Source organism: Centropristis striata, chromosome 7, assembly GCF_030273125.1.
Source record: "Centropristis striata isolate RG_2023a ecotype Rhode Island chromosome 7, C.striata_1.0, whole genome shotgun sequence".
Classification (NCBI taxonomy): Eukaryota; Metazoa; Chordata; class Actinopteri; order Perciformes; family Serranidae; genus Centropristis; species Centropristis striata.
This window is the reverse complement of record NC_081523.1, coordinates 8395986-8420325: the sequence shown is the minus strand read 5'-3', so window position 1 is coordinate 8420325 and position 24340 is coordinate 8395986. Positions and strand designations below refer to the sequence as shown.

General features: G+C 39.2%; 1 protein-coding gene across 15 annotated transcripts in view; it reads right to left on the bottom strand.

Annotated features, from left to right (window-relative positions):
• kcnt1b (potassium sodium-activated channel subfamily T member 1b) overlaps positions 1-23392 on the bottom strand; it is a 116536-nt gene extending 93144 nt beyond the window's left edge. For 13 of the 15 annotated variants that reach the window (XM_059337672.1, XM_059337676.1, XM_059337679.1 and 10 more), the window contains exon 1: positions 23222-23392. In XM_059337672.1, coding sequence (XP_059193655.1) covers positions 23222-23316 — 95 coding nt within the window. In that variant the 5' untranslated portion in view covers positions 23317-23392. Of the gene's footprint in view, positions 1-652; positions 814-23221 lie in introns of those variants that run through there. The other 2 variants (XM_059337683.1, XM_059337684.1) reach the window with 1 other exon arrangement.
• Between the last annotated feature and the right edge of the window lie 948 nt (positions 23393-24340).

The window sequence follows — 24340 nt, the reverse complement described above, 5'->3', positions numbered from 1 at the left end:
TGTCCTGGCAGTAGAGGTCTGCATGCACAGTCTATTGAGGGGTGCAAAAATGTTGAAATATAGCCGAACATAGTTTTTTATGAAGGCTTGTCAACATAATCTCCTGTGGTTTGCATTCTTATTCATCTATCAATGTGGTTGCATTATGTCAAAAATAACTTTGAATGCGGTGCTGTTTTCCCACCCTATTTAAAAAAAAATCAGGATTCATAAAATTGTAATGGGATTGCAGCATCCAGTGAATTATGTAATCACTATATACTGCAGCCCTTAAATGAATCCCAGTGAAGCTGAGAGGGAAATGATTGATGGAAGAAGCGTTTGCGATCATTCAGCTGTCTGTCATGAAATTGACTCATAATAAACAGGCGCATTGGATGCGTTTCTGTTTAACCTCAATGGGGGAAAAATATAGCCAATATACAACCCGTAACGACCACACATTGCTGCAAATTTCCGCGGGAAACACCAGTTAACAGATTTAACTGTAATGGCATATTGATCAACTTTTGCCTAGGGATAATTACGAGCTAAGTTAGACTTTATGCACCATGCGCTCGCAGCATCATGATATTCTTGCGGATGCTGCCTGTGTTTCAAAGCGAGCTGCATTCACAAACATGCGTCTCTGGTGCGGATCTGCGGCAGCTACCTTTGGCCGGCATCGCTGCCGAAAGAGCCCATGGTCCGGAGAGGGCTGGATGGGTTGACCCAGGTGGGCTCGGGGGTTTTCTGCGCCTCGGTCTTGACGTCAGGGTCGATCTCCGAGGGAGAGGGCGTCAGCTTAGCGCCTGCCATGGCTCCCTGCCTGCCGAGCGGCGTTACCTCCAGCAGCGATCGGCCAATATGTTTCCTCCTCCTGGTGTCAGAACAGGCTCACACTCAGCGACCGCCGCGCGCCGGAAAACCGCATCCCCGTCTCACTGGTGCTGCACGAAGGCGGAGGGAGAGCGTCTCCCTCCCTGCCGCATCACGGGTTCCTCAGACACACTGAGGGGAGCATCAGCCTGTCTCCTGGTTATCGAGCTCTCCTCCATCCCTGATGGAGATGTGAGGTCCCCGTGCGTCTATGAGATTCACGCGTCGTCACGATGTTAACGTCAACCCGCGCGGAGGCTCCCCACGGGTTACATAACCAACATGGTCAAATGTAATGATCGCGATTTCTTCTGATCTGACCAAGGAGCCAATTAATCACCTTCATCATCATCATTCACCGTCAGTGCACCGCCTGCTCTCCATGTGCATGATTTATTTCATTATCACACTTTTATCTTAATAATTCAAAGGGAGCTGAATGGGAGATTGGATTATGTCGTCCTCACTATGGAGACATCTTCATCATTCATTATTCCTTTCAACTATTGTTATGGTTTTGCACACAACTCGCCAGGATAATGAGATGCCACAGACAAATGAGCAGGTGCCCTAGATAAACACTGCATGCTGCATGATCATACCGGTTTGCATGAAAACACACGTGACATCTGGAGTACAACCTACATGACACATAATATCTGTGGCTGTCCATTATGGGACATGTCTTTTTCCACATCTCACAAGCTTAAATAATGGGGAATCCTGGGACTCATTATCAACCAGCCATATGGTGAAAACCATGCTGGGCAGCAGTTCTCAAACCAACTGTTATATCTATACAGTGAGTGGCATTTGTTTCAGTTTAAGTAAAAGCTACAGACCATCTTGCAATGTGATCACACCAACAGCCAACATGTAAAAAAAAAAAAAATCCCCTGTAATTTATATTCACACCTTTTGTTTCAATCATTGCTGCTGTGACAAGTGAATTTCCCCAGTGTGGGATCAATAAAGTATAATCTAATCTAATCTAATCTAATCTAAATCAGGTCAGGGGCGTAGAGAGGGAAGCCTTCCCTATTTCTACGGCCGTTGCTCAGACCACACCCACTTGCAGTAACAAAATCTGTCCACATACATACAACCCCAATTCTAAAAAAAAGTGTATGATGTTGTCTAAAACATAAATAAAACAGAAGTGATCATTTGCTAATCATTTTAGATTAAGATTCCCTTATTAGTCCCACAATGGGGAAACTCACCCTCTGCATATTACCCATCCTTTTTGACACATCAGTGAACACACCATGCTTAGGAGCAGTGGGCAGCACATTTCTTAGAGCACATTTATACATATGTGTAATGTTCCAACTGATAAACTTTTGTTTTTTTTGTATACACTCTTAATTCTGAATTTGATGCATTCTGTTTTTCATTTCTAGGCTACAGGGTGGTGTAGTGGTTAGGAAGAGGGTTGCAAGTTTGAATCTGGATTGCAGCTTACTGTGTGGACTTTGCATGCTCTTCCTGTGTCAGCATGGATTCCCTCTGGGTCCTCCAGCTTCCTTCCATAGTCAAAAAACATGCATTTAAGGATTTATTGGTGACTCTAACTTGCCCATAGGAGTGAATGAAAGTAAGTGAGTAGTTGTCTGTATCTAAGTCAGCCCCCCATGACCCGGATAAGCAGTTAAGAATAATAAATTAATCTTTTTATTTACATTTTGCACAGTGTCCCAACTTTCTTGGAATCAGGGTTGTATAAACATGTGGCAAAGTACCACTTTTGAGGTAGTTCCTGCTGCAGCAGGTGTCTGCAGGAGCTTTTTATTTTCACACACACAGATCACAAGGTTACAAACAGTACCAGCCCCATGCTGTTGCAGCTGGTAAAAGTGTATTTACTGCTGATCTAGTTGCACAGTGCTTTCACAGCCTTGACCACAAGAGCAAACACTTTCCATATGAAAGCCAAAGAACCAAGAGAAAAGTGTCCTCTTGGTTTAACAGATTCATTGTTACAGTGCTGGAGCATCTCACAGCATACATTAAGCAGAGGGTGGGAAAACACCCTGTGCAGGCTGCCAGTCTATCAACAACACACCACAGACAGTCAGTTAAACACTGCAAAAAAAGAAAAATTGGGTGAACTCAAAATTTTAAGGCAACAAACTTCGATAAAATTTCAAGTTGGACAATTAAACTAAATATTTTAAGTTTTGTTTTTGAGTTTGCTCAACTCTGAATTCAGATTTTTGTCAATTCAACACGATTGTAATGCTGCTATGAAATGTCAGTTAATGTTGCGACCACAATTTTGAGTTAGCATTGATACGCTAATGGCTACTCTTGTAGCTGTAACAAGCAGCGCCGCTAGCGTCAGTTAGCCGCTAGCTTTAGCTATTGAGCGAATTTCACCGCTTTCCCGCATTTCACAACAAAGAAATAAGAGTTAGCAGAACTGTTGTCCCTTGTTGTGAACCCCAACTTAAAGATATAAGTAACAACAACTCACAAACTTGTTTTTGAGCATACAACTGGTTTCCTTTGTTGTACTAACTTACATTATTGCCCTAAATGTCAATAATTTATATTTCCAAGTTTTACCAACTTAAATCACTGTTTTAGGCCAAAAAATACAAGTTGGCTTTTTTGCAGTGAACCTGCAGGATTCATAAGCCATGGGCGATCTGTTTTCAAATCCATCTGACTTGCGTTCCAAGTGTTTGGAACGTGGAAAAAAAAAACTGGAGCACCTTAATGAAACATGCAAATGGGGGGAAAGCTCACACAGATTGGGCTGTGAACAATGGGTGTGTACAAGACAGGAGACAATGTAATGATGTTTTTCTCCACGTTTCCACTTGGTATAAATTGCCATATTACACCATTTTGTGCCAGACATGAATTCAGAACAGTAATTTGTAAAGAGTGGTTAATATTCCCCCATCTCCTGTTCATGGTCATGATCTATTAACAACCATGTGCTTACAGGATGCAGTTTTCTTTCTAATGCAGCCAGAGCAGCCACAGGAGCTGAACTCTCATTAGTAATGCATTTAGGAAACGCATAACACAATCCACATTCACTGCACATGGCATTTAGAGCTCAGTCCTCAGAAAACACATTAAATTATCTGATAGTAGCCTTGGGATTAGAGAGCCTGGAAGCGTGCTGCATTAATCCGCAACTGGGTAGGGAAATTTGGGAAGGGGGGCGAGAGAAACTAAACAGATTCTGGTTGCACTGATTAAAGTTTTCATTGTACAGGTACATCTCAAATAATTAGAATAGCATGAAAAAGTTCAATATTGTTTGTCAATCATTTCAGAAAGTGAAACTCATACATTACATAGATTCATTGTGCATAGAGTGAAATATTTAAAGCCTGTATTTCTTGTCATTTTGATGATTCTGGCTTAGAGATAATGAAAACCCAAAACTCAGTGTCTCAGAAAATCAGAATATTGTGAAGAAGTTCAATCTGCTGGTCCTGGGTCAGTGGTGGTTTGGGTCCATGTCCTCTGCTGCTGTTGGTCCACTGTGTTTTCTGAAGTCCACAGTCAACATAGCAGCCATCTAGCAGGACATTTTAGAGTCTTCATGCTTCCACAAGCTCTTTGGAGATGCTGCTTTCATTTTCCAGCAGGACTTGGCACCTGCCCACACTGGCAAAGGTACCAAAAGCTGCTTCAATGACCATGGTGTTACTGGGCTGGACTGGCCAGCAAACTGGGTTGACCTCAACCCCATAGGAGTCTATGGGCTGTTGTCAAGAGGAAGGTGAGAGACACCAGACTCAGATGAACATACTTTTAAGAAGCCTGACATTTGTGTTTAAACTACTCTGTTTCTTTATTGATCTTATGTAATATTCTAATTTTCTGAGACACTGAGTTTTGTGTTTTCATTATCTGTAAGCCAGAATCATCCAAATTACAAGAAATACAGGCTTGAAATATTTCACTCTATGTCTCACTTTCTGAAATAATTGACAAAAAATATTGAACTTTTTCACAATATTCTAATTTTTGAGATGTACCTGTATGTACTGTAACTATATTCCTGTAAAAGCATTGGTGTTAATGTCGTGTGTATGTACTGAATAAACAACCACTGTGTGATAAAGAGTATTCTCCATTCCTATCCCAATTGCCAGGCAGCATTATCAAGCACTTACAATCTTAATGCAGTATGCAGATCAATGTGGTATTATTTAATCATGTGAAAATAACAAATCTGTTTGTGGATCTGTGTCTGTGCTGTAAGTGCTGTGTGTGTGTGTGTGTGTGTGTGTGTGTGTGTGTGTGTGTGTGTGTGGACTGGTTTCAGTTGAGTGCAAGGAGTGCAAAGTCATAAAAAAAGGAAGACAATGAAGTTATTGAGGAAGAAAGAGAGCACATGCCTCGAGAATGATAGAGAACAGGATGCAGACAGTTTTATCAGCAGCAGGAACAGGTGCAGAAGCACAGATTTGAGCACAGAGACACTTTGTGGTGAAGCGGAGAACTGCAGATTGTGTGAGATAACAGCAGCAGGGTTAAAAAAAAAAAGACAACACATCAGCAAGTGCCTCACACGACATTAGGCCCTACATCTAATGACACAGATGGCAGCATGGCCCTGGGTTTCATCTCCTGTGAATTAATTCTAATGCAGCACCCTTGAACAAGCTGCTGAATCATTTAAGATGCTTCAGGTATGTCACAAAAGTGGATGGAACCTGCAGCCCAACCAGTGGAAAATGAGAGAAATTACGCTCCTGTGAAGCATAAAAGAACACATATAAAACCAAATCTAATGTAATATGATTCAAATGCACATACATTAAAGCAGGGCCGGCTCTAGCCCATTTGGTGCCCCAGGCAGGATCCATTCGTGTTGAACAGCTCCGCTTGCTGTTTCACGGAGGGGGGAACTCCTGTTTTTGTTTGCCCATGGTGCCAACCAGGCTATAATACAACTGTCTGTTTATATAATTCTTAACTTACAAGTAAATTCGCAAAGAAGCACAGCTGGAGACCGCTAACAAAGTTAGAGACAAGAGAGACAAAGAAAGTGCAAATCCTGCGAAAAATGTGCTTAACTGTGTTAAGCTAGTGTTGCTTTATTTCAACCTAGCAAGCAAGCTAATACAAATGAAACGTCTTCACACAAAAAGGCATTTAAAAAAAGATTGGGACTTCTTCTCCTCCTCCTCTTTTCTTTTCTTTCGATACTTTCATCTTGCAAGATATATAACAACATAACCTGTCTGTCACTTGACGTGACCTGACCTCTGTGACAGCGATCTGACCGTCTAAAGGGGGGCAAGGCAATGACCGCACGTCACGTGACTCAGCACCACAAGTGAGAAAATGTCATTGTTTATTTGTTTCTTTATTTTGTTAATATTTATTATTTTCAAGACAGAACACGAAGTGAGGGTGACAATGGGCATCGAAAATTATTATTGTTTTTGGGGTTTTTTTCCCTCGAGTGTGACTGGCGGCGCCCCTCCAGCAGATGGCGCTCTAGGCGACCGCCTATGTCGCCTATATGCCTAGAGCCGGCCCTGCATTAAAGATTGGTTTTGTGAGATAATTTATTTCTCATCTCCAGCCTTTTATTGGGATTTTATAGGTCTACTGGGCATGTGTTTACTGGATGCAGTTTCCAGAGCTCTCAGCATGATTAGCCAACTGAGGAGCTTCAGATTCACATGGGATATTTTACATACATTAAGCTGGATTTCAGAGGGACATAAACCACGGAAAGAGAGTTGCAGTAAAGTTTATTAGCTGAGTACTGGGTATAGCTGGTTGAGTATTCCTCTCTGAAATGCTTGGCACATACACTTGAACGAATTCCAGATTCTGCAAGATGAGTAACTTCCAGCCAGTGAGATCAAAAAAAGAAACAGAGAAAAAAAAAACGAAGGAAAGCGAGTTTTTAGGACAGAGCTGATGAGATACGGTGCTATAGCAAAGTGTCACTGCTGTCACATTTAAAGTAGTTGCAGGCACTTCTCTGAAATGTGCAATCACACTGTTGGATAAAAAATGTATAAGAGGAAACAACAAGATTCACTTAGTTATCCTTAATGGAATATGCATATGTTTAACATGTGAGAGTTTAAATTGAGCTACATTATGCCTCTGGGAGAGAGAAAAAAAACAAGCTGCTGATGAGCTGGATCATTTAGGAAAGTCTTGGTGAGCAACCACCCCTCCCTGCTTAGCTGCATCATCATTGGGGGCGCCTCAGCTTGGTGCTCCGTGCTGCAGATGGGCGTCAAGAGCTGTGATAATGCTTCCTCTGTCAAAACATATTAAGGCAGTGAGCTGGCGCTGCTGTGGGCGAGCTGTCTGCCTGTGCACAGCATAGCCAGAGAGGAGGAAGAAGTCTAGCCAATGCCACTGGCAGGCTTACACACAGGACTGTACACACGCTCTGGAGCACCACACACACACACACACACACACGGGGATGCTTTTGCATTGCTGACTGCTGTTTCGCCAAAGGCTGTTTCGTGCAAAAAGGTTCAACTACCCATTTACTGGTCGTAACCTTATGTTCTCTTCCAAAAATGAAGACGTCTCGGGGAATGTTCACTTGTGTTAAGTGGATCTGCCGGAGCCAAAGGATCATCCATTAGAAAAATACCGTCTATTCTTCCAATTGTCTGTGGGAGCATTAAATCATTTCTTCCAATCTCTCATACTATGTGCCCTGAAAAGATATGAGAGTCTCTGCTGAAGCGTGAGGAAATACTAGTCCAGCTTGTGCAGAAACGAACCTGGTCTCACAGGAATCCGTGAAATAGCCACGGATTCGTTTAACTCAAAATCCGTGAAATAGCCACGGAATCACTCAAAGATTCGGCGGCGGTCAGAACAAAAAACATGGCGGACAGTTCTCTCATTTTTAGTGAAAAAAATCTATATTTTGACTTAGTTTCTGCATAAAACTTGATTTTGATCACTTTTCTAGCAAGAAATATATGTTTTATTTTCTAAATATTCACTCAGTGAATGTACATAATCACTTTGTATGTTGGAATAGCCACGGGATATGACATTAACTCGCATTGTAGCGAAATCCGTGTCAGTTTCACGGAAATTTGAGTGATTCCGTGGCTATTCCACGGATTTTGAGTTAACCAAATTTGTGGCTATTTCACGGATTCCTGTGAGACCATGTTGGCAGAAACATGTCCATTTACTCATACTATATGCTTCAAAATAAACGTCTGATTATGATCACGCCATCTCCCTTTAAAACTTCTCTGAAAATATGCAGGTACTTTTATTGGGAGACAAACAGGCCGTGTTCAACAGTTTCATGAATAAAACAAGCGCTCCCAGCATGACGCCGCGCCAGAAAGCAGTGGTGGTGCCATCCTTATTTGCATAAAATAGGACGATCAGGTTTTACTTGCCAGCTCGTGTATATAGATGTAGACGTACCAGCTACAAAACTTTATAATTGGATAGTGGCCACAACTTTTAATCTCTTCTTCAGTTATAAATCACAGCCCAGTCTGTCCAGTATTGATTCTTGTACCTGAACTGTTTGAATAATGGTCTGCTTACTCACAGTGCCCCAAAAAGGTTAGTTGAGGTTTTCTTTCATAAATCAGGGATGCTCACTTGGATTTTCTTTTAATTTTATGAACATTTTATCATCTGACTCATTCTTGTGTTGATAAAAAGGTATATCAGAATACCAGGTCAACAAGATGTTTTTTATCAGATCTTTGGTCCTCTGATACAGTTTTAACATTAAAGAATAGTTTGAGAAAAAAGATCATTAGTAATGTGGTTATAATGACCAAATTGCATTTTTCATTGTCCATTTCATCCAGTTAGATAACACAGATAAGCTCCACTTGTGCAGTATGTGACAGTTTATGAAAACAGGAAAACAAAAATTAAAAATCAAGATAATATTATATCCAAAACCTGATATCTTATAGCCCAACTCTACTCTAATACAGTATATCAATGTCTGGTTTGTACCAAAAAGGAGATCCAAGCAAATATAATTAACAAATGTGGTATATTATATTATATTATGCTTGTTATTTACAACATCACTGCAAGGCTGCAACTCGGCTGGTTACTAATATAACGCTGCATCTCCATGATCAGTGATCTGCCGCGGCTATATTGATTATGAAACATGTTCCTGTTTACCTTGGCCAGGCAGAAATCAAACTGGCAAATAACTTCAGCAGGACAGATCAAATGACCGCACAGCTTTAAATGCAAATAAGAGACATTATGATAATTTGTTGGTATTTAAACTGATTACAATCAAGACACAAATTGGGCGACAAACCAAGGAAATGTTCTTAAATTCAAATGTATCAAGACTTTGCATATTGGATTGGATCTGTTTGCATTAGTGGAAGCAGTCGTGTTCTGTCCCTCCTGTCTGATCCTCTATGTGACGCTGTGGCCCTCGACACCGGAACCCCTCTACATCAACACAGCTGCCTATTGAAGTCTGACAAGCCAACTCCACCGATGCTAATTAAGTTGGCAAGACAAAGCATAGGGGCTAAACTGCAAATGCACCAGAGATTTCCAGGCACAAAGATGCAATGGCCCAGAAGACAAACAAACTCAGGAGGGTAAAAGACAGATTATTTTTCTCCAAGTGCCCCCTCACATAATTCCTACCTTTAATTGTCCGTCCCATTTGAGCCGTCCCTCTGAGACTTTATACTCAGCCTCTGTAATGTTCCAAATGGTTCCTTATGAACAACAATAAATTGCTTTAGGAGGGAAACATGCTTATTCCTTTCAGCCTAAGCACTCTGTGCTACTTTCACTAATACCTCCACCGTGTTAAGGGGAAATAAATCTGAGCGGAAATTGTCCAAATTGAGCTTTTCAGGAATGCAATGCCTCGGCTCTCGAACATTTTCACTGTTTATTTGTTCCAGTTTCTGCTCACTGGCTGCACAAATCCACAGAGAAATGTACCCCCCCCACACACAAAGTGACGAAACAGACATAATGTGGACAACCTGTTTGGTTTTCTGCTTCACCGCGATAACAACAGTCAGTCTTAAAATGACCAAAAAAGACAAAAAATGACCAAAAAAGACACAAAATGACTAAAAAACCCCCACACAATTACAGAAATAACTAAATTACTTTAAAAGACACAAAATGACCCCAAAAAGACACAAAATTACTAAAAAAAGACACAAAATTACCAAAAAAGACACAAAATTACAAAAAAAAAACCCACACAATTACAGAAAAAACTAAATTACTTTAAAAGACACAACATAACCCGAAAAGACACAAAATGACCCCAAAAAAGACACAAAATGACCAAAAAAGACACAAAATTACAAAAAAAAAACCACACAATTACAGAAAAAAACTAAATTACTTTAAAAGACACAAAATGACCCCAAAAAAGACACAAAATTACTAAAAAAAGACACAAAATGACCAAAAATGACACAAAATGACCAAAAATATACAGAATTACCAAAGACACACAAAATTATTTAAAAATGACTGAAAAAACACAAAATTATTTAAAAAATGAATGAAAAAACACTAAAAAAGACAAAAAATGACACAAAAAATCTAATATACTTGAAAAAGAAAGAATCTGAGCAGAAATTGTCCAAATTGAGCTTTTCAGGAATGCAATGCCTTTTTCACTGTTTACTTGTTCCAGTTTCTGCTCACTGGTAACGTACCCCCCCACAAAGTGACGAAACAGACATAATGTGGACAACCTGTTTGGTTTTCTGCTTCACCGCGATAACAACAGTCAGTCTTAAACTGACGCTATGCCAAAGACACAGAACCACGCTGCTGCCGATGGGAAGAGAAGTCTAGCGGCCCTCAAGTGTCGCCACCCACTCTGTGCTGATGGTGGTGACTAATGTCACCTATGGTCCAAATTGCAAGCTCTAGTTGCTAAGCGGAACCGTGCGTGTCACCAGTAACAACACTCGGGCTTTCAAGCACGTCAGACTTTTTAGTGAGATGTCGATGGGAAACTGTCGGGTCACAACTGGTGATCCTATGTCGTGATACCATTTATCTTTAAATCTCAGAGGTCTATCATCACTCTGAATCATCTTGACCACAGCTTAAGCTTAGCCTGACACAGGCAGCCATAACTTCAGTGCTCAGAGCAAATTGTCTGAACCACTGCTATTATGGAGGAGGGCCAGACACAACAATAAAGAGAGGGCAAAATAGCAAACTCACTTGTTAATGGAGATGCTTCATTCAAAATATAGTAACAGCATTAGTTAGAATATTTACAACAATGAAGGGATGGATTGGATTATTTGAACTGGGTTTATACATGGTACGTATCCATAATATAATGATAACAACAAAAATAGCTAATAAGAGTTTAATTTAAGAGCTGATATCTAGCTATTTTCCATGGTTTTCTTGATAATGATTTTGGTTATTATCTAGAAAACCATGGAAAATGTCCAGATATCAGCTCTTAAATTAAACTCATATGAGGTATTTGTTGTTATCATTTTATTTGTCCAAACAAATGTACCTTTAGTTGTACCAGGCATTAAAATGAACAAGAAATTGAAAAAAACAATGGGTGGTCTAATATATTTTTTTCCATGACTGTATTTTAAATATAGCCTGCACTTAAACTGATACTGATTTTTTATCCTAGGTGGTTAAAATATGCTGATGAGAGGTCTAATAACCATCTATCCAATCATTTGGCTGATGTGCTGTGATAAAACTGTCTCAATCAGATTCACTTTCAGGTATTGAAATTAGGTACAAATTGAGTGAATCAGACTTCTTTAGTACGATGTCATTCAGCCGGCACCCTTAAAAGTACTGAGTTATGTTCCCAACTCCAGTGTTACACAAATTATACGTAAAATGAGCAGGAATTAGGCACAGAGCATGATCGCTTGCACTGAGAACATCCACAATAAGTCATCCTCTATGACAGGGGTCTCAAACTCAAATTACCTGAAGGCCGCTGGAGGCAATCTATCCAGTATCAAAATGACCAAAAAAAGACACAACACTACTAAACAAAGACAAAATGATCAAAAAAAGACACAAAATGACCAAAAAACACACAAAATTACAAAAAAAACCCACACAATTACAGAAAAAAACTAAATTACTTTAAAAGACACAAAATGACCAAAAAAAGACACAAAATGACAAAAAAATATACAGAATTACCAAAGACACAAAATTATTTTAAAAATGACTGAAAAAACACAAAATTATTTTAAAAATGACTGAAAAAACACTAAAATACTTAAAAATGACATAAAATTACAAAAAAAGACACAAAATGACCAAAAAAAGACACAAAATGACAGAAAAAAATCTAATATACTTGAAAAAGAAACAAAATGACCAAAAAAAGACACAGAATTACCAAAAAAGACACACAATTATTTAAAAAAGACACAAAATGACCAAAAAAAGACAGAATCACCAAAAAAGTAATTAAAGGGACCTTCCACACACAACACGGTAAAGTGCCATTCATATAAAACTCACATTAAACTTTCATACCAAGGTGGGGGGCCACAAAATATCGTCACAAGGGCCGCAATTGGCCCGTGAGCCGCGAGTTTGAGACCCATCCTCTATGACTTATTGGCCCCAATCATCCTTATCTTCTTATCAGTGTCACTCCTGTCTTATTTGTTCTTCTTCTATCTGCCATCTACTCCATCATCTTCTTCTCTCCCCTCCTCTGGGATTTCACGTTCCTTCTGCTCCTCATCTCCCTCTTTCTCTTTGTTCTCCATCTTATCATCAGCCTCCTAAACTCAGATGGAAAATCATCCAAGCATCAAATCCCAGCAGTCGCTTCTGCCACAGAATCACTGCAAACACACAGCTGCTGCCAGTATCACTGTACAATTGTTGTCTCTTTATGCCACTCCAGGTTCAGCTCTGTGATATGTGCCGACAGACAGAGAAATCTATACGCGGCGGCCTCCAGGAGATGAAACTCCTCTCCTGATATCAAAACAGGACTTTTGGATTCACCACATACTGTATATGGGTCAATGACGTGATCTAACGCAGTCAGTTGGTGTAACCAGTCATTTTTTCCCCATAAAATCTGATTATATACAGGAAAATAAATGTGAACAAAAATGAGAAAAAAATACAATCCACGTTTACATTGCAACACTATGGTATATAACAAATTTTCAACATGGTTTCACAGGAATCCGTGAAATAGCCACGGATTCGCTTAACTCAAAATCTGTGGAATAGCCACGGAATCACTCAAATTTCCGTGAAACTGACACGGATTTCGCTACAATTCAAGTTAATGACAGTCATATCCCGTGGCTATTCCAACATACAAAGTGATTATGTACATTCACTGAGTGAATATTTAGAAAATAAAACATATATTTCTCGCTAGAAATGTGATCAAAATCCATTTTTATGCAGAAACTAAGTCAAAATATTGATTTTTTTCACTAAAAATGAGAGAACTCTCCGCCATGTTTTTTGGTCTGACTGCCGGGACCTTGAAAGTCACGTGACTTGAAACAGACCAATAGGAAAAAATATCCATGGAATAGCCACGGGATATGACTGTCATTAACTTGCATTGTAGCGAAATCCGTGTCAGTTTCATGGAAATTTGAGTTATTCCGTGGCTATTCCACGGATTTTGAGTTAAGCGAATCCGTGAAATAGCCACGGATTTGATTAACTCAAAATCTGTGGAATAGCCACGGAATAACTCAAGTTAACCATAACCATAACCAGGTTCCAAATTTTACATAATTTGTCAAAACTCAATATTGATGAAATGTGTAAATGTAGAAATACTAAAAAATTATTTCATTTGATGTTTTTTTAGAATGAAGTAATTATATGTATAAGTCCACTTAAATACAATGTAGGTGGATGAAGTGTTTAATATTCATCATTTCTTTGTGGTTACACCATTTGACATCATGCCAACCCTTATTTGTCAATGACCCATGTACATCTCCTGGGGAAAACCTGTGGCTACAGAACATTTGTCAGCTTGGGTTCAGAATCAATCTAAATCAACTTGGAAATAAGATGATTACAAGGCAACAAACAAGCCCTCTTATGTGCTGCTGTAAAGCTGTCACATTGGAGATAAAACATTTTCACGGCAACACGAGCGAGCTCTCCGTGTCTGGGACTAGCTGTTGCTCGACAGCAGAACGCGCGTCAGTGCCGGGTCACCATCCCAAGTGCCACTATTTGACTCACGAGGAGGTGTTAGGAGTTGATTCAGCGACCAATTAACACTGCTCACTCTGTCGGCATTACTTCCATCAGCATCCTGTCTTGATTAGAGGAGAAAACCCCCCCAAACAAGATTAGACACGCAGAGAAAAGATAGATGGAACCAATTTTCTTCCTGCTGCTCTTTCTGTTTCCAACCCTGTCGGGATGTATAAAAGCGGTTCGGTGGCTTGTTTCTATTTCTGACATTGACTGAGGCTGCCCCCCCTCCTCTCTGTGGCTGACAGACTGAGAAATAAACCCACGTACACACACTCGGATATATAATCAGACACTCACAGGTGCACACACCGGTGTGTCCAAACTCAAGAGCGCGCACACACAAACAACTGCAGAGACAATACTCGCACACTCACACAAATCGCTTGTCAGACTTTATGACTTCAGCGTGATTGCTCCTCTTCAGCACCCACACAGCCAGGCTGTAATTACGGCCCTCTTACACCCAACCCTGGAGATAATGACAGCTCAGGAGGGAGACACACACCCCCGCACATGCTCCAACAGCACAGAAGGGATTATTGCCTTAATACTGTTGGAGTGACACACATTGAGAAACTTATAAAACATGTAAAAACACACTCAATGGTTGCATTTATTTTAGATTGTTGCAAAGGGAAAATCTACTTTTTTGGACAGCTTGGGTCTAGTTTTGTTGACAATTGGGGACATTGAGACGTCCCTACATGAAGTTGAGAAACATTTTCTTTCTTTCTTTCTTTTTTTTTGGCATTTTTGCTTTTATTGAAAGTGATATATAGAAAGGGGGAGACAGAGGGGAGGACATGCGGCAAAGGGACCTCAGGGCGGATTCGAACCCGGGTCCGCCGCAGGAAGGACTTAATGGTACGCGCTCTACCAGTGAGAGCCACCGGGACGCCCCCATTTCTTTTCTTTTTTTTTATTTATCCTTTATTTATTTTCTCGAGGAATCATTGAGAGTACAGAGAAAACACAAAACAGCACAAACAAAATACATGCAAAAACATTAAAAACAGTTACAGTGAAAAGTAGAGTTATTGGTTATCACAGTTTTAAACTGGTCCATAGTTATAAATGTGTTAAGTTTGAGTTACTTTTTTGTTGTTGTTGTTGTTGTTGTTGTTGTTGTTGTTTTTTACTGGCTGTGATTGGCTGCTGGAGCCAGGTAGATGCAGCAGAAAAACTGAAAGCAGTTTTTCCAAATTCAGTATTTGTCTGGGGAACATTGAGCATTAAGCAATCACTAGATCGTGTTGGATAACTACTATGTGACCAGTTTAATAAAGTTAATAATAATAATAATAATAATAATAATAATAAATAAGACATGTTGCAAACAAATCCCCAATTTAGCGGAGCCATACATAAACTCTGTATTTGGAAGTAGGGTTGGGATAATAACGACAATATATTCCCTGAGACTATATACATTGTCAACCAGTAATGAGATTCTGGCAATAAGAGAAGAACTCAATTCTGCCACGCAACATTATGTTTATTTTTCAGACCTTTCTTTCTTTGTGAAATGCTTTCTAAGTTTTAAGTACTTTGGCCTTTAAAAATTTGTTCAAATGTTACATTTTTTTCAAATGAGAAAGGAACATTACCCTTCAGTTGAACTACTCAAGCAAAGAAGCACTGTACTAAACCATTGTGGGCAATGTAACAAATCAATATGCGGCATAACTTTCTGGATATAATGGATTTTTATGATTCTACTCTGACTGCCCCCTCTTAGTCTCTTTAATGCCTTTTTCTTCCACAAGCACATCTGTGGTAAACACAAGATTTAAAGTGATGCTTTTGCATGATTAGTTGTGGAAAAATTCATTGTCAATTAAAGCAACTGATCAATGAGTCAACAACATTTTATAAGTGTCATTTGAGAAATATTCTTTTTCAGTCGAGGATATCCCTAGATTTCTTTTTTTTTTGCATTAATGTCTTGAATTAGTCAGTGTGTTAGTTTCTAATTTGCTGCTTTAGATCATTCCTGTCTGGTTATTTTATCTCGCTATAAACGGTTTCTCTATTGATTTTCCAGAAAAGGCACTACATCACAGAAGTGGAATATGAAAATACATATACCATGATGCAGGACGCCCACTCTTTGTGGAAGTGAAAACAAAAAGGCGTCAGGAGTGGGCTGCTGTAAACGTTTGGTATTTAAGAGAGCACCTTTCTAGTTTAAATCTGACTTTCTGGACATACTGAACTGGTGGAAATTAGAGATGGTCCGATCAGGTTTTTTGGGACAGATACGATCACCTAAAGCCTCACCGATCCGATTACCGATCAACCGATCGATCATATGGGACGATATTAATATTTATATTTTACTCTTTTTTTCCCCCCCATCAATTCATCCACTCATGCACAAGGCCTATAGTCTTTCATGTATGTTAATCTTGGAATCATTTATTTTACTAGATACTGCTAGATTACCTAGATTGACCTTTATTTAGTGCATAGCAGTAGCTTTAATATTCCTTCATAGCAGCAGTGGCACTGTGGAAATTATGCCAAAATGGCCTCTATAAGGCAGTCAAGAACAGGCAAGAGCTTCATGTTAAAAGTTCAGTCATTTAGTTATTGATACTATCCATTTTAAATGGCTGTATTGTTGCATATATTGTATAAAATAAAATTAAAATACAAATTGAGCCTATTTAACAGGCTAAACAAACTCAAAATGCCAGTCTGAACATTGGTGGCATTATTGCACATTGAACTACAGTACAGTGTAACATAATATTATTGCATAAATTGTAGCTAGAGTGTGTGACATCGGACTCACTCACTTCGAAAAAGTTCCATATGGCAGACATGTTGTCGGTGTGTGTCGGCCATCTACAAAACTTTTCATAACTGTTTTTATTTTCCTTGTTATTTCAAGTAAACCTTTTATATATAAGAAAATAGAAATTAAAAAATACATCAACAAACAGCCCCAGGATTGAATAACAATGGGTGCATGCAGGCTGCGTTACCACAACACTTCTTCTTCGTTTAAAAGCGGCAGCGTTTCGGCGCACTACCGCCACCTTTGGATCCGGAATGTATATCACACAATAACAAACACTTGTAAAGCACATGTATGTATAATGCGATCAGTTGCCGATCGATCGGTGTCATCCCTTAGCCTGGGTATACCCAGACTGCCTTGCGCGCTCGAATTTAATTTCGAACCTCCATCCAGTCTGGAAACCAGGAAGGATTCTTAGCCCTGTTTTAGGAATCCAATCACAGAGCGGGGAGGGACGGCAAGATGATGACGCGTACTGCTCGGCACTTGGAAGGTTGTAGTTTTCCGGATCCAACATGGCTGCTGCAGACGAGAAACTCTCTTTAGCTGTAGATGGTGTTTTAAATAGTTTAGAGCGAAAGTTGAAAGGCAAAAGGTCTCTCGGCGGCTCCGCTGAGATCACCGGCGTTATGGTAGCGGGGCTATTAGCGCCGCTAGCGGCTAATAGCTAATAGACACTAGCGGCTAATAGCCCCGCTACCGCGGACAGCGGAGCCGCCGAGAGACCCGCAGCAGCTTGTTTATTGCCCATAAAATCAGTGGATGTGTGTGGCTGAATGACATGAGGGGGAATAAAGCGTGAAAATAAATAATCTTGCAGAAAGCGAGAACTGGAGGAGCAAAGCAGCAAACAACACTCTCTCACAGACACACACACAACAAACATCCATTTCTGTAGCTCTACTACGTCATCTGGTATAACTGATCTGATTGGCTAAGAGCTACCTACAGACGCTTTTGATAGACATTCTAAGCGCCCAATAAACGGCTCTGGAGGATCGTAAACCACACCTTCTCTACGGAGAAATCCATTGCTCGTTGCCAGACTAGCCCTCATTTGAGAATAGTCTGGTGTTAGCCAGGCTAGTCATCCCTAGTGGAAATATGTCATTTTAATAGAAAGGAAAGTGATAGCAGAGCATGCAGCATTTTAAATAATATTATGTCTGGATAAGTAGGTAAACAACCTCCTTGAGCATCTGACCGCTCATGTTCCTGCCTAATGGGACTCCTTCCAGCAATGTTATTATGTTTAGTGAGTTATCACTGCCTGAGTCTTTCCACCCACTGCCTTTCACTCTCATAGCCCACCATGACAGATGAGAGGAAACGGATGCAAAAGGCCATCAGGCCCGGGAGAGAGGGGGGGCTGTGACTCTCCCTCTGGGGGTTAATTTGTTTTGAGGCTTTACACTCGACAAGGCATCAGCTCAGGAAATAATCAACATCACAAACCATGACTAGATCATCAACCAAGAAACAGAGCGTCACCAACGTCCACTGACACCATCTTCCGCTCCGGAGCTCGGAAATGTACCGACCACAAAACAGCATTGTAACACGATATCAATAACCTTGTTTTCTTTTTGCATCTTCATTCATCTAAACACACGTCGTGCAGAGGTGTGTGTGTGAGACAAGCTCCGGACTGCAGCTGTTATTTGTTTTGAAGAAACAAATGCTGTTGTGTTGTTGTTTTTTTATGGCTGGATCTGTGATTTACTGTATATAGCTCTGTGATGAGACCTACTGTAGCATGCAGACACACACACACACACACACACACACACATTCTTGTACTTCTATCTTTGTGAGGGCCCTCATTGTAATAGTGAATTCCCTTCCAAGGTTATTGGCTTTTTCATTAGTTTTAGTTTTAATTGGGTTGTGATTTTTTGTTTTCAAATTCAGTTAGTTTTAATTTGTTTTTAGAGTGAATTTGCTAGTTTTAGTTTAGTATTTATTTTTTTTAAATGCTTTAGTTTTAGTTTAGTTTTTATAAGTTTTAGTTTTTTGTAATGGGATATTTGTTGGGTGGGAGATTAAAAGAGGTCACAGTAAATTTTGCCTTTATTTCCTTTGCCTTATCCATCTTCATTATGTATGAAAAAAAAGTTGACAAAGACAAAAACAAAGGACATTTTCCCTATAATTTCAGTTCGTTTTAGTTAGTTTTGTAACCACAGTTTCAGTTACATGTTTTTTAAAACTCCCGTTTTTATTTTTATTTCAGATAAAGAAAATGTTTTTTTAAAATTCTAGTTTTCGTTATTTCGTTTCATTTTTGTTAACTATAATAACCATGTTCCCTAGCCCCTTATCCTAACCCTTAACCTAACCTTCACCATGACAACTAAATGTCCAGCCCTAACCCTAACATAAACCTGATTGTAACCTTTACCCTTTAAAACAAAGTCTGAAATCTCAAAAAAGCCTTTAAAGAAGTGAGGACCGGCCAAAATGTCCTCGCTTTGCAAAAATGTCCTCACTCTGTTGGTTAAAAACGTGTTCCGGTCCTCACTATGTAGGAAGTACAAGAACACATACACGCACACACACATTCAGGGATACATGTGTTGGTAGCCCAGCAACAAACCCTAATTACCCTTGGCAATTGAATAGTGATCAGCAAAACAGTTCACAGGGGACCTACTGGATGAAACACGCACACAAAACGCACATAACTACACACACACACACACACACACACACAATTGAATATAACACTACACACATGCAATATTAAGCATCCTGACTGCCATATTCTAACATCTCAGGGTGTGCACGATTACAGCGAGGTTACAAAATCACTGTGCTGACTGTATTTCCGTGTAATTAATGTGTACAGTAGTGTAAGCTCTACTGTAAGTCAGTGTTGCTTTATTTGCCTTCAGCCTGAAACCATTTCTTATGTCAATAGTAATGATAAAACTGGCCCGCAGCTAAAAACAAACCCATAAGGATCGGTAGTCGAATACCAAGAAATCACTGCGTCCCCTGGGAAAGCACACAGACTGGAGTGTGTGTGTGGGGGGGGGATGGTCAAATACTAGGCTGCTGCTCTAAATGTTATGTGTAGACAAAAAGCCCTGCATGATATAAAACAGACTGACAACAATTTACTGCAGGGAGCCCTGGAGACAGAGGGCGAGCAAACAGAAAGATAGAGAGACAGCGAGAGAGAGGGAAGATGGTGGCAAAACTGTTATATTTACTTCTGCTGCTACAAAATACAAAATTCTTCCTTCATAGTGAAACTTCACAAGTGATGATAGTCACGGCCCTATTTCAGTCTCGCACAAGATGCACATCGATAAGGTAATTACGAAAACACAAAAGCCGTGGAAGGCGATCGACTTTTTGCTGAAAGGCTGCTGAAAGGCTGCAGCTGCTGCTGGTAACCAAAAGCCTGGAATCGAGAGATAACACACACACAATGGGCCGTCTGTCAGATTTAGCTGCTGATAAAATCATGAATCACTCGTACCGTTACAGGCTGGACTGGTTACACAAACAATTAAATATGTTTATTGAGTAAAATAACTGTCTTTCTCTTTTAGACACCAAACAAGTTTAACAGGTCTGTAGTTCTGTGTTTTACAAGGATCACGGGTAACACTTTACAATAACCATCTAACTGATGTTTATAGATGGTTTATAAACCAATTATTAACCATTTACAAAGTGCTATACATATTTAATCTTAAAATGTTTTCAACCAATTTCTTAAAGAGATATGAATCATTTCAAAATCATTAACATACTTAATATGGTGTTAACATTTTCATAATGAGAGCAAAACTATTAATAAAGTAGCCTATTAATTATAATGTAATTGTTTGTTAATGGTACAGTAACAATCAATTACATTAATATACCATCTATTTGCCATTTATAAATGATAGTTAAACATTAATAAATTATGTATTTAGTTTATAAATGATGATTAAACTTTAATAAACTATCTGTTTACCATTTATGAATGGTCTATTTACCATCTATAAATGATGGTTATTGTAAAGTGTTACCGGATCACGTTAACAGGTGGATACACTTAAGATTCCCACAATTAATTAAAGAAAAACAGCAATAGGATGCTGTTAGAGGTGGAAGTTATAGGGGATTTCTAAGATCAAACTAGAAGGTAACATTAGTGTTTTGGCGCGTGAACTGACCTTTGAGGTAAAGGTTTATCTTCGTTCAGTTTATTTAAAAAAAATGTCACTCATCTTGGTCCTTAAGGCAACAATCTTGGCTTATGAAATCAGAAAGTTCTGATGCTGCGACTGCTGATGTACAGTCATGGAAAAAAATAGTAGACCATTGTTTTTCTTCAATTTCTTGTTCATTTTTAATGCCTGGAACAACTAAAGGTACATTTGTTTGGACAAATATAATGATAACAACAAAAATAGCTCATAAGAGTTTAATTTAAAACCTATAACTAGCGATTTTCCATTGTTTTCTTGGTAATAACCAAAATCATTATCAAGAAAACCATGGAAAATGCCTAGATATCAGCTCTTAAATTAAACTCTTATGAGCTTAATTGAGATTTTTTCATTATATTTGTCCAAACAAATGTACCTTTAGTTGTAGCCGGCATTACAATGAACAAGAAAGCAAGGAGAAAACAAGAGTGGTCTAATATTTTTTTCCATTACTTTAAATACACTGCAGCAGTTAAAAGCACAGTCCAAAGAAGATCCATTAACACACTGTCAAATCCACTTAACCGCATTTGTTAAAGTATTAGTAGTGGATCTCATGTTGGCTTTAGATTTAAAGTAACAGGAAAAACGAAAGTAGTGCTATTTGCTTGCTCTTTGCAAGCCCATACAGAAGTGACTGCTGATCTTTCACTGAGATGGCTTCATTTCAGCACCATGGAGAGCTCTGCAGTACTTAGCCGTGGCTGATGCTCGGCTAATTCTTCCCCTCTTGGGCGGCAAACAGCATCTGTTGACTTGCCTCTCCAACCGCAGCACTAATTTAACTCTTCGGAGACCCCAAACACTTTGGCGCTCTAGTGACTGTAGCACCAGTCGAGGGCCGAGGGAGAGGTTATTTAATGTTCTGTTCAGACTCGGAGCAAGAGGAAAACAGACTATTCTCTCAGGTAAAAACCCACTGAACTAACCAACTGAACACTACTCGTAATGACTCTTGTATTTCTCCCTAATGTGCCAATTAAACACGGTCAAACTCACAGAGACAGAACTACACTGCAAAAAAGCCAACTTGTATTTTTTGGCCTAAAACTGTGATTTAAGTTGGTAAAACTTGGAAATATAAATTATTGACATTTAGGGCAATAATGTAAGTAAGCACAACAAAGCAAGCCAGTTGTCTGCTCAAAAACAAGTTGGTGAGTTGTTGTTACTTATATCTTTAAGTTGGGGTTCACAACAAGGGACAATAGTTCTGCTAACTCTTATTTCTTTGTTGTGAAATGTGTGAAAGCAGTTAAATACGGTCATTAGCGAAAGCTAGCTAACTGATGCTAGCGGCTAACTGATGCTAGCGGCGCTGCTTGTTACAGCTACAAGAGTAGCCATTAGCATATCAATGCTAACTCAAAATTGTGGTCGCAACATTAGCTGACATTTCATAGCGGCGTTACAATCATGCCAGTTCAGCACATTGCAGAAGTTAGCAGAAGTAAGGATTAAAAGTTATTACAATGTAAAATTATAAGTTAGTACAACTTACAGTTGAGTTGACAAAAATCTGAATTCAGAGTTGAGCAAACTCAAAAACAAAACTTAAAATATTTAGTTTAATTGTCCAACTTAAAATTTTATCGAAGTTTGTTGCCTTGAAATTTTGAGTTCACCCAGCTTTTCTTTTTTTGCAGTGTATTTCTTTATAACCAGTACTCCAAATAGTCCAGAGTGCAATTCAGCCACAAGATCTGTGCAAGTTGCAAGACTCTTATTGGTAAAAAACCTCACTCCGTTTCTATTTCCACTGCTCTGTCCACCTACACATTAAACCAACAGCTGAATTCGAGTCACGGCAACATCTCTAGGGGGTTGTCATGAGAAGTCATTCTGGGAAATGTAGGAAAACAGTAACTGGGGTAGAAGTAGATGAGGCAGCTCCAGGGAATGTGGTCACAGCAATATATAGAATACAACATTCAGCACAAAGTAACTCCTGGAATGTGTGGAATATAATAAACAGTTGAAAACAGTGCTTGAAGTATCCAGGGAGATTTGAAAATAAATAAGGTGTGTGCACGTACAAACAAAAAAATCCCCGCCAGGAATTTCCCCGGGCAGCTTCTCGTATGCTGCGGTACAAAAACCAAGTGTTTTTTACTGCTACCTGTCATCATTCTGAAATGTCTGGTCCCCCAGCAGCAAGTCCCTGAAGCGATAGCGGGGTGGAAGAGGAGGCACCTCCGTGTCCACTTCAGCCATCTTGAGAGCCGAGATGTCCAGAATTACACCAGAGTTGCTGCTGTTGTTTCTCTGCAGGGTCTCAGTGGACGGCCTGCTGGAAGAGAACATCACATCAACACAGCAGCTCTTACACTCGTCTGCTCAAAGCTAACAGATGCAACAATAAAGTGTCTAGGATCGCCTGTATATACACTGAATATACGACATTTGGGTGATTCTCATGAAGCCAGTTTAAGTTATGTCTGTGATTATAAGGACATACTTTATTAAACTAAATATATTTCACTGGTATATGAATGAACAATATAGCCATAATGAGGCACAATTCATTGTTTTGTGTTCAAATAATATTTTCTATATTTTTAAACATATTTTTGATTCACAAATTCATTACTGTAATGCGTCCAGATAAAAATGTCATGGTTTCCACAATAAATATTTAATACATTTTATAAAAATAAATACTTTTAATAAATATAAAAAGAAATACTTTATTACAACAGGAGTACCTTTTTAAAAAAAAAGTCAAAGCTCCATAAAGTGCACATTTAAATAAAAATATATCTTTATTATATCCAATCTGCAACCAGGCTTTTTTCAGGGGCTTTTTTCTGGGTATTTGACTATAGTGGAAACGCACCTATGGTGTCAATTTTTCTATTGCTGAAGTTCTTCTTCCAGCTTTTGTTGGAAGCATCTCTCAAATTCTTGAGCATGTTGCAGAGTATTTGAACACAGCACAACACCTGCCTTTATAGAGTGTTTAGGGCAGGGGCCTCAAACTCAAATTACCTGGGGGCTGCTGGAGGCAGTATCAAAATGACCAAAAAAAGACACAAAATTACTAAAAAAAGAAGACACAAAATGACCAAAAAATACACAGAATTACCAATAAAGACACAACATTATTAAAAAAAAGACACAAAATGACCCAAAAAACACACAAAATGACCAAAGAGACATAAAATGAAAGAAAAAAACTAAATTACTTAAAAAAGAAACAAAATGACCAAAAAAAAGACACAAAATTACTAAAAAGACA